The sequence below is a fragment of the Nerophis ophidion genome, linkage group LG16, assembly GCF_033978795.1.
Source record: "Nerophis ophidion isolate RoL-2023_Sa linkage group LG16, RoL_Noph_v1.0, whole genome shotgun sequence".
Lineage (NCBI taxonomy): Eukaryota > Metazoa > Chordata > Actinopteri > Syngnathiformes > Syngnathidae > Nerophis > Nerophis ophidion.
Window position 1 is genome coordinate 34,029,821 of NC_084626.1, and position 12,299 is coordinate 34,042,119.

General features: G+C 41.4%; 1 protein-coding gene across 2 annotated transcripts in view; it reads left to right on the plus strand.

Moving 5' to 3' along the window:
- LOC133535271 (chemokine-like protein TAFA-1) overlaps positions 1-12,299 on the plus strand; it is a 450,393-nt gene that overhangs the window by 389,905 nt on the left and 48,189 nt on the right. For both annotated transcript variants that reach the window (XR_009802190.1, XM_061874948.1), the window contains exon 4: positions 7,091-7,215. Coding sequence is in view for 1 of the 2 variants with exons in the window: in XM_061874948.1 (XP_061730932.1) it covers positions 7,091-7,215 (125 nt within the window). In the remaining variant the exon portion in view is untranslated. The remainder of the gene's footprint in view (positions 1-7,090; positions 7,216-12,299) is intronic.

Consider the following 12,299-nt stretch of genomic DNA (forward strand, 5'->3'; position numbering starts at 1 on the left):
TTTAGGTAAAAACATGATTTAATTTGAACTAAAAAACAAAACCAACTAAAAGCGCTCACAGCGGAGGCACAACTTGGGCAAAGGAAAAAAAAAAGTTACGCATAAACAGACTATGAACATAAATCAAAGAAAACTTACTTGGCATGGCATGAAACACGAAACTATGGCAAAGCATGAATAAAGTCAGCACAGGGCAAGAAAAGATCACATTGACGCCAGGACGACCAACAGAAAATGACAGGCTTAAATAGTGATGTGGTGATTTAAAGCAGGTGTATGAGTTCAAATGAATCATGTGCGTGAGTCGTGAGGACAGGTGAACTGATTGGTCATCATGGTGACAAAACAGGGAGTGAGAAAGCAGGAACTTAGAGTCCAAAGGTCAAACAGCACATGGTCAAACAAAAACATGATCAACAGACATGACATTTATATATATATATATATATATATATATATATATATATATAGACTACAATGGCAGACGCGCGCACATTTTCAGAACTTATGCAGATCCAAAATAAACATTAATAGGTACCAAACGGTAAGAAAAGTTGGTTTTGCATAATATTGCTAAATAAACGGCAGGTAATATGTCTGCTAACAGGTGCCATTTTGCGGTCATTATACATACACCATAATAATACTCGTATGTTTAATGCACCAACAATCCATCTAGAGGTGCGGTTTCATATATTTTGACAGATTTTTTAAACGCTGTGTGTATTATTTTATATTCTCAATGGAACATTTAAAGTTTTGGTGTTTATTCCTGCCAACCATTTTGCAGTCTACACGTATCACTTATGTATGACTGCCATCTACTGCTCACACTTATTTCACCATGTACCAAATAAAATTGCTTCGAGGTCAGTAAGCAGAACCAGAATTATGCCGTACATTAGGCGTACCGGGTTATAAGGGGCACTGTCGATTTATTGAGAAAATGAAAGCATTTTAAGTGCGCCTTATAGTCCGAAAAATACGGTATGTGTTGCCTAACATGCTATTTTGCTCGTTGTGCCAGTAATACCACGGTACTTTGTCAGTACCGCATAACCCTTACAAGGGAGGAATATGCAATGAATGGAACTTTTCTTTCGCTGGCATCATAACTAATCGCAGCGTATTGCTCAATCCCCACAGTTGAACGAATTGTGATCTCTAAGGTGAGCAACATGTATTGTATGTTTTGTAAAATGCTTCAACAGATGATACAATCAATGTTGTGGCTCCCATTCAGTCATTTGACCTGAAGTAAATAAGGAGAAAACGACACGCATTACAAGCACAATAAATAAGTGCAGGCTTGACGTAAATGGGGTTGAAATTATAGGATACATTACTGAATGCATCTGAAGTAGACAATCTACAGCAACATCTTAGTTGTATAAATTGCATTACAAAAAAAATTATAAATGCCAAAAAGGAGAGGACTTAAAGGGGTGCTTTGAGGAAGGCCTCAGTTATGTAGTAAATCACAAGTTTGCACCGCCGTGTTTTATGATTGCTGGCAAAGTAAACAAATCAACTCATATTATGTTCTACATATGGTGAATGTTGTTATTCACCTTGAAGAAAGCAAACCATTAAGTTTAAGTAAATAGTGGCATTTCAGTTTGAAACAGAATAAGATTTTTTTTTTTTTGTCCTGTCCAGCTTCTCAGGCAAATCATATAGTTCAGTGGTCCCTAACCACCGATTGGTACCGGGCCGCAGAAGATTTTTTTATTAATTTTTATTTAAAAAAAAGAAAACATTTTTTAAATTTTTTTTATTTTTTATTAAATCAACATGAAAAACACAATATACACTTACAATTAGTGCACCAACCACAAAAACCTCCCTTTTTCATGACAAAAACGTCCCTTTTTCATGACAAAGAAAAAAAAAAAAGGGTCCCCCCGCCCCCCCGGGCCGCGAGACAAATTATTAAGCGTTGACCGGTCCGCGGATACAAAAAGGTTGGGGACCACTGATATAGTTGATGTAGATGCCCATATCGGCTGTTCAGATTTACTTTACAAAACAGAAGTGTAGGATACTTCTCTTGTTGCCTTATTAGAATTTAATTGTATTAAATGTATTTATATTATCATTTGGTGCAGCCGGGCCAGAGCGGGAGGGGAAAGGAAGAGAAAAAAGGGAAGACAGAGGGGGAAATTGTGGGGATAAGAGGGGGATTAGACAGAGAGACAAAAACAACAACAGCAAACACAACAAAAATAATAACAACAATATAACAACACCAGCACATACGATATGTACAAATATGATCGTAAAAGTGATAGCAAAGAAGAAGTTAGTGAAAAAAAAAATAATATAGAAATGACCATGAGCATTTTTACACTACAACTGGAGCAATACAAATACCAATAGAAAAAGCGCTATTGATCATGAACACTACCAATAGTTTACCTCTATTATCAACAATACAGTTGTTCAAATGCAACAGTACGTATACATAATGATAAATAGAAAGACAAAAAATATATATATAAGGAATACCAAACGATGGAGGGGAAGAGAGAGAGGCAACCTATATTAATCTTGTAGATTGTTATAGTAACAATGGGTTGAACATAATAAGATAAGGCCCCTTAGTTTGACATCCGCAGGTGCATTGGACCACTTCTTGTAGGAAAGAGGCACTAACTGGGACTTCCGAATGCAAAAGTGATAACCATATCCTTGAGAAAAGACTACCTCTCTAGCTCAACGCCAACATTTGAGTTATGACTTAAAGCGGTTGTTATCCCGTCACTACACACAAACATCTCTTTACATGGTCAAGTGGACCCCGACTTAAACAAGCTGAAAAACTTATTGGGGTGTTACCATTTAGTCGTCAATTGTACAGAATATGTACTGTACTGTGCAATCTCCTAATACAAGTTTCAATTAATCAATCAATCAATCAAGTTGTGCTGTCCTGACTTAAGCACACACTCAGACAGAGAAAGAAGGAATAAAAGACTAGTGGTTTGGCTTCTCCAGTGGGGAGTAGTTACTTTTTTTGACCTAGGTTCTTCCGGGTACTGCAGACCTGTTAAGTGACGCTCGCTTGTAAAAAAGCAACTTTTGGTTCAGTAAAGCTTCTCCAACGTCTCTTTTGATCAAGCCGTGTCGTCCTTCTGTCGGAGACCAGAAATACACTTCATTAGCAAATTTAAAATGTCATTGCAAAGGGTACTCCGGCTTCCTCCCACCTGCAAAGACATGCACCTGGGGATAGGTTGATTGGCAACACTAAATTGACTCTAGTGTGTGAATGTGAGTGTGAATGTTGTCTGTCTATCTGTGTTGGCCCTGCGATGAGGTGGCGACTTGTCCAGGGCGTACCCCGCCTTCCGCCCGATTGTAACTGAGATAGGCGCCAGCTCCCCCCGCGATCCCAAAAGGGTATAAGCGGTAAAAATGATTGGATGGATGGATGCAAAGATATGCCAATGTCTCTGTGGTGGTCCAAGTTCCTCTTGACCAGGGGTCACTAACCTTTTTGAAACCAAGAGCTACTTCTTGGGTACTGATTAATGCGAAGGGCTACCAGTTTGATACACACTTAAATAAATTGCCAGAAATAGCCAATTTGCTCAATTTACCTTTAACTGTATGTTATTATTAATAATTAATGATATTTATCTTTGTGGAAACACTGATCATCTTAATGATTTCTCACAGTAAATATATATAAAAACAGATACATATTTTTATAAATATATTCCGACTCTTTAAGTAGCAACCGAAAAAAAGAAGAGAAAAACTAGCAAATTCAAATCTTTTTGAAAAAAATAAAAAAATAATTTATGGAACATCATTAGTAATTTTTCATCATTAACATTAATTTTAGAATTTTGATGACATGTTTTAAAAAGGTTAAAATCCAATCTGCACTTTGTTAGAATATATAACAAATTGGACCAAGCTATATTTCTAACAAAGACAAATGTTTTTTTTATTTTTATTTTAATCATCATAAGTTTGAAGAAATATTTCACAAATATTCTTTGTTGAAAAAACAGTAGCTAAAATGAAAAATTAAATGAAAAAATGTTTTATTATTCTTTACAATAAAAAAAAAATACTTGAACATTCATTTAAATGGTCAGGAAAGAAGAAGAAGGAATTTAAAAGGTAAAAAGGTATATGTGTTAAAAAATCCTAAAATCATTTTTATGGCTGTATTTTTTCTCTTAAACTGTCTTTCTGAAAGTTATGAGAATCAAAGTAAAAAAAATGAATGAATTTATTTAAACAAGTGAAGACCAAGTCTTTAAAATATTTTCTTGGATTTTCAAGTTCTATTTGAGTTTTGTCTCTCTTAGAATTAAAAATGTCGAGCAAAGCGAGACCAGCTTGCTAGTAAATAAATAAAGTTTAAAAAATAGAGGTAGCTCACTGGTAAGTGCTGCTATTTGAGCTATTTTTAGAACAGGCCAGCGGGCTACTCATCTGTTCCTTGCGGGCTACCTGGTGCCCGCGGGCACCGCGTTGGTGACCCCTGCTCTAGACACCAGGCGCACATTAGTGTTAAGAATTTGCTGCAAAAATGTTTGTGTCCCAAGGTTTCGACTGAACTCTGGGGGCTTGAATGATGTCGCTGATTTAAATGTGAGCGTGAATTGTCGTGTAATGGCCTTGTGATTGGCTTGCAACCAGTCTAGGGTGTACGGCCGCCTTGGACCTGAAGTCAGCTGTAATTGGCTCGGTACAGATGGGATGCAGCATAATGTAAACGTTTGACTTCTGTGCTTTTCAGTGTTAGTCACTATTTACACACACAAACATGCACACACACACTCACGCACCCAACAGAGAGAAGGGAAGTGAGAGCCTGTGAAAGGAAGATGAAAACAAATATTTTCTCACCAGATAGCCAGAGGAAGTAGTAGCTGATGTAAACAAAAAGCAATTAGATTCCATTAAAAATTTGATTGCCCATTCCCAATCTGCTAATGCAACAACATGAAAATAAAATGATTAATATTGTGGATAAAAGAAACAGCTGGAATTGAATGACTAGAAGAAATAAAACAGATTTTCAGATTGGCATCTGCACATACTTAAAGTGTGTTTGTGCGGCAGCTGGAATGTGTCACATTTTCTGATGATACTTCCCAAATTATGGTGTCCAATGTGGAATTTGTCTTTGTAAAAGAGATAAAAGGTTGAAATAGATCAGTGGTTCTTAACTTTGTTGGAGGTACTGAACCCCACCAGTTTCATATGCGCATTCACCGAACAATACTTTAGGGAAAAATAAAATGTTTTTTTTTTCATATTCAAGAAAAAGTTTTTTTTTTTTTAACTTGTGCACAAAATGAACCATGCATGAACATCACCTTGTTCAAAGAACAAAACAAATACAGTGCATGAACTCACAACAAATTGCACACCCCACACACTAGAGATGCGCGGTTTGCGGTCTCATCCGCGGAGTCCGCGGATAAACCGCGGGTCGGCGAAAAAATAGATTTTAATTAGATTCGGGCGGGTGGCGGTTGAACCATCTGGAAATATTTGATATACATGGTTCTGTGATCGGTATCCTTTGCCATTCAAAGAGCCATTTAAGACCCGTGTCATAAAGCAAAGAAGACAATAAGAGACACTATTATTCTCCTGAATGACTGCCGGTAGTCACCCAGATAATAAGTACTAGGGCGTGCTATGAAGCCATTGGCTTTGTTGCCTACTACAACATGTACGATCTGCTTGTCAGTCAAGCATCAGGTTGTGTGTGGCTTCCGCAGCAACACGCACACGACTGCAAGGCATACTGGGTGACACAGAGTACTCTAATGGCTGTGATATAAACAATTTTAACACTCTTAGTAATATGCGCCACGCTGTGAAGCCACACCAATTAAGAACGACAAAAACATTTTTCGGGAGAACATCCTCACAGTAACACAACATAAACGCAACACAACAAATACCCATAATCCTTTGTATTCATGACACTTCCTGACTATTTTATTTACCCCCCCCCCGTGCGTCGGTAAGGTGGGCGGGATTGGGGGCGCGGGGGTGTAAAATATATTCAGGATTTGTCACGGATACAAAGGATTATGGGTATTTGCTGTGTTGCGTTTATGTTGTGTTACTGTGAGGATGTTCTCCCGAAATGTGTTTGTCAATCTTGTTGGGTGTGGCTTCACAGCGTGGCGCATATTAGTAAGTGTTAAAGTTGTTTATATCACAACCATCAGTGTACTCTGTATCACCCAGTATGCCTTTCAATCTTGAACGTGCAATTGCGGAAGCTGCACACAACATGTTGCCGGACCAACAATCGGTTCGTATATGTTGTTGAAGGTGTCAAAGATAACGCCCATATTCTTGTAATCAGGATGAACGCTATTGGATAGTCGCGGGGACGTTGGTGGCTCGAATTGTCATCATTACTCTGTGAAACAGGTTTAAATAGCTCTGTGAGTGGTAAAGGCGGACAACCTCTGATGTATTTCAGCGGGCGGTTGGCGGGCGGGTTCGATCCTGATAAAATGTTGGTTCGGGTGGACGGCGGGTGGATGACGACTCTGGTGATGCGGATGCGGATGATATAATTGCCTATCCACGCATCTCTATCACACACATTACCATGAATTGATTTACTTGGACCCCGACTTAAACAAGTTGAAAAACTTATTCAGGTGTTAGCATTTAGTGGTCAATTGTACGAAATATGTACTGTACTGTGCAAACTGTACTGTTTCATATAATATATTCTCTTCCTTTGCAATCTGCTAGTAAAAGTTTCAATCAATCAATCAAAAAACCTGAAAAACAGATGGAAAATTAGAGAGAACATTGTTTGGGGGTATCCATAATATGCTGATAGGGAGAAGTTTTTATTTACATGATAAGTCGGATGTGTCTTTACCTCCGTGGCGGAGACACCGCCGAACCCCTGAGCCCAACTCACCGAACCCCTAGGGTTCGATCGAACCCAGGTTAAGAACCACTGAAATAGATCAATGTTTACATTAGATTCTCCAGCATTGCTGTAATAATTGTCCATTTCAAATGTGCCTGTTACTGTTTATTATCTAACCGTCTCTTATATGTCTTTGCTCGCCCTATCCAGCATCCATCGTAATTGGGAAATGGTGGTGTGAGATGGAGCCGTGTCTGGAGGGAGAAGAGTGCAAGACTCTGCCTGACAATTCCGGATGGATGTGCTCGTCTGGAAATAAAGTCAAGACCACGAGGGTGAGACCTCACGCCAATGTGTTTCTGCAGGAGCTTGAGGCCACAATTCACAGCAGTGTACATGAATGCAGTACACAAATGTGCCCTTAGTGTACATTTGAAACCCGTATAAATAGGCCCGCATTTCCATAGAAATTATTCATACCCTGGCATAGGGCTGCACGATTTTGGCCCAATTCTCTGAAAACGCAATTTACGACTACGATTTCTTTGGGTGTTGGGGTCGGAGGAGGTATTTGCTGATGCCATCATGTAATTTGCAGTGAAACAGCCTAATACAAAGGAAAAAGAAAATGTCATACATATACCTTAAAGGCCTACTGAAACCCACTACTACCCACCACGCAGTCTGATAGTTTATATACCTTAAAGGCCTACTGAAACCCACTACTACCCACCACTCAGTCTGATAGTTTATATATCAATGATGAAATATTAACATTGCAACACATGCCAATACGGCCTTTTCAGTTTACTAAATTGCAATATTGAATTTCCCACTGTTGTGATCCGATGGTCGGATCATCACCGTATCGTTATTTTTGTTCCATTTTTATATCACTCTGCGGTTTGACATGCTTAGTTCCTGTTTTGTTCGTTTCCATGGTCACTCATTAGTTTCAGCTGCTACTCTCGGTTCCAGCACACCTGTCTTTACTAATCACCACCCTTTATAAGCCAGCCTTTTCTGTTCACTCATTGTCGGATCTTAGTTTGTTCTGCTTATGACTTGTCTCTCACTCTCTATCTCGCTAGCTCTCCCGCTAAGCTCTATTTTTATTCCTAGCCTTCATGCCGGTTGTTTTTTTTTTCTTCTCTTTGTGCCAAGGGTTTGTGTTTCGGTTAGTTTGACCTAGCTTTCCATGCTAGCGATTTTATTTGCCTTTTCTATTTACACCAGTGTTTTTGTTCTAGCCTGATTTGAGTTAATAAATTACTTTAGTTCTTACCCTTTGCTGTGTTTTTGCTGCCGCATCCACGGAGGACCAAATCCAGCAACAATATGCCACGCAAGTCTAACACCCGCGAGTTTTTTGTTGATGACGTCACGAACTGTAAGGAAATATTAGCACTGCACCGAACATGGCTAAAAGTCGTCTCTGTTCATGCCGTAATTACACAGTATTTTGGACATCTGTGTTGCTGAATCTTTTGCAATTTTTTCATTTAATAATGGAGACTATAAAGAACAATGCTGCTGGTGGAAAGCGGTGGATTGCAGTTGTCTTTAGCACCGAAACACAGCCGGCGTTTCTTAGTTTGTTGTGAAGCTTTAACACAGAGCGGTCAAGCGAACATGTTTTCTCTACGTCAACCAGCATGTTTTTGGATGGGGAGATTGTGATATACATCTTACCGGAGAAATCATTGGATTATTTGTCGTCCTGCAGCAGCTGTTTAAAAGGCAGCTGTGAGCTTTGCTCCTCGGCTTCTCTCTGTGACACTTCGTGTTCACATCAGCCATCCGACCTCGAGGTATGTCTTTACAATCTTTAAAATCTCTCTAAAACACTATTAAAACAATAAGCAGATAAGGGATCTTCCAGAATTATCCTAGTAAATAAACGCTCACACTGCCGCCACACAGTCCTCCACCATCAATATCCTAATTCACGAATCTTTCATACCTCGCTCAAATTGATGGGGAAATTGTCGTTTTCTCGGTCCGAATTGCTCTTACTGCTGGTGGCTCCCATTAAAAACAACGTGAATATGTGTGGAGCCCTGCAACTCATGACGTCACGCGCACATACTTCCGGTACAGGCAGGGCTTTTCTATTAACGACCAAAAGTTGCGAACTTTATCGTCCATGTCCTTTACTAAATCTTTTCAGCAAAAATATGGCAATATCGTGAAATGATCAAGTATGACACATACAATGGACCTTCTATTCCCGTTTGAATAAGAAAATCTCATTTCAGTAGGCCTTTAAAATCGTCCAAATAATTATTTTTTGATCAGATATAAAACACTTGAATTTGGATCAATCATGATTATTTACAGGTTAGTAGTCGATTTTTGCAATCTAAATTGATCAAATTAACGAGCGAGCACTATGTTAGAGTCTCTTCATTCCTTTTTGCACTAACGTATCCTTTAACCTGATCACTCACCAACTAACAACCGGGGTGCTTTCAGGTAACCATTCGTGCTTAAGAAAATGGAGCATCCGTCCATCCATCCATCATCTTCCGCTTTTCCGAGGTCGGGTCGCGGGGGCAACAGCCTAAGCAGGGAAACCCAGACTTCCCTCTCCCCAGCCACTTCGTCTAGCTCTTCCCGGGGGATCCCGAGTCGTTCTCAGGCCAGCCGGGAGACATAGTCTCCCCAACGTGTCCTGGGTCTTCCCCGTGGCCTCCTACCGGTTGGACGTGCCCTAAACACCTCCCTAGGGAGGCGTTCGGGTGGCATCCTGATCGGATGCCCGAACCACCTCATCTGGCTCCTCTCGATGTGAAGGAGCAGCGGCTTTACTTTGAGCTCCTCCCGGATGGCAGAGCTTCTCACCCTATCTCTAAGGGAGAGCCCCGCCACACGGCGGAGGAAACTCATTTCGGCCGCTCGTACCCGTGATCTTATCCTTTTGGTCATGACCCAAAGCTCATGACCATAGGTGAGGATGGGAACGTAGATCGACCGGTAAATTGAGAGCTTTGCCTTCCGGCTCAGCTCCTTCTTCACCACAACGGATCGATACAACGTCCGCATTACTGAAGACGCCGCACCGATCCGCCTGTCGATCTCACGATCCACTCTTCCCTCACTCGTGAACAAGACTCCTAGGTACTTGAACTCCTCCACTTGGGGCAGGGTCTCCTCCCCAACCCGGAGATGGCATTCCACCCTTTTCCGGGCGAGAACCATGGACTCGGACTTGGAGGTGCTGATTCTCATTCCGGTCGCTTCACATTCGGCTGCGAACTGATCCAGCGAGAGCTGAAGATCCCGGTCAGATGAAGCCATCAGGACCACATCATCTGCAAAAAGCAGAGACCTAATCCTGCGGTTCCCAAACCGGAACCCCTCAACGCCTTGACTTCACCTAGAAATTCTCTCCATAAAAGTTATGAACAGAGTCGGTGACAAAGGACAGCCTTGGCGGAGTCCAACCCTCACTGGAAATGTGTTCGACTTACTGCCGGCAATGCGGACCAAGCTCTGGCACTGATCATACAGGGAGTGGACTGCCACAATAAGACAGTCCGATACCCCATACTCTCTGAGCACTCCCCACAGGACTTCCCGAGGGACACGGTCGAATGGTTGGGCAAACTCCCATGCACCCTCAAGAACCCTGCCGAGAGTATAGAGCTGGTCCACAGTTCCACGACCAGGACGAAAACCACACTGTTCCTCCTGAATCCAACGTTCGACTATCCGGCGTAGCCTCCTCTCCAGTACACCTGAATAAACCTTACCGGGAAGGCTGAGGAGTGTGATCCCACGATAGTTGGAACACACCCTCCGGTCCCCCTTCTTAAAGAGAGGAACCACCACCCCGGTCTGCCAATCCAGAGGTACCGCCCCCGATGTCCACGCGATGCTGCAAAGTCTTGTCAACCAAGACAGCCCCACAGCATCCAGAGCCTTAAGGAACTCCGGGCGGATCTCGTCCACCCCTGGGGCCTTGCCACATGCGGTCAAAATAAATTGCGGACATACGTGATCAGTGCAATAAATGTATTTATTGTGATTAATCACATGAGTTCAATCAAAGTTCATTTATTTAGCCCTAAATCACAAGTGTCTCAAAGGGCTGCACAAGCCTCAACGGCATCCTCGGCTCGGATCCCACATCAGGACAAAAAAAAAACTCAATCCAAGCTGATTCAATGAGAAACCTTGGAGGGGACCGCAGATGTGGAGGTGGAGTTGCAATGGAGGTGGAGTGGCTCTAGTTAGTAGTGTGAGAGTCAAATTCTCAGTGGGGCCAGCAGGGGATCATCTTGAGTTTAGACAAGTCAGCAGCGCAGAGACTTCCCCAACTGATGCACAGATGAGTGGTCCACCCCGGGTACCGACTTTGAACAGCTAGCGCTTCATCTGTGGTCACCTAATAACCTCTCCACGCAGGAGAGGGGGGCAGAGCAGAAAAGAGACGGCAGATCAACTGGTCTAAAAGGGGGTCTATTTAAAAGCTAGTGCATACAATTGATATTTAAAGATGTGACTTACATGCTTCTGAGTTAACTATTTATTCTTGGCAGCCCTAATTTAAAAACAAATAGTACTGTCTTTGTTCATTATTTCATTTTACATTGTGCCTTTTTGCTCAATGTTTCCATTGGTGGTGATTTTTTATTCATTTTCTACCGTGTGTCCATAAAAAAGCCCTGTTCCACAAATAGCTTGCTGGACCACATTTTGAACACCACTGGTTTTTGTATTTTACCCAGAAGGCAAAGTGTTGCCAAAAAACAGAAACCTGTCTCAGAGCTCTGTCTCCTGCACACTTATGGAAGTGATAAAGGTTGGGTTGCTTCTGAAAGTTTTCTGCACGCTTTGCAACGCAGTTGTACCCACACTCTCTGGGCTTTTGGAGGCGGATTTTCATTTACGCTGCGAATACTTGACCGCTTGTATTTAATAACTGAACAAATGCACAATAGAAGACCCGCTCTTCTCTTTCACTTTTAATGTGAAACTCTACTCGCTAAATATAGCAACAACGTGGCTTGATTGGCACCGCAAAACCCTGCTGCTTTGTCTTATTCTCTGGCAAAACCGGCATGTCTGAGTTCCATTATAATTCCTTTGTGAACAAGGGCAAATCGGAAGTGTTACAGGTCACATTTCATTTGTGGCCATAACTGTATGAATAAATAGGAAGCACTGACATCTGTGGGAGCGCATTGCAGTATCTATGTCTGTAGAGATTGCTCTCGCAGGAAGAAGGAGCCCATGGTAGCTCAGAGAAATGACAGAGATTAACATCAATTTAACGATTTTCAGTTTTTTTAACATGGTACTAATTAATTAATCAGATTACAATTTAAAATTGATTAAGCCTGCAGCCCAGCCATGGCAAAAAGAGAGTCATGCAAGGCACACAAGAGATTAGTCTGGCCTAAATGATGACAAA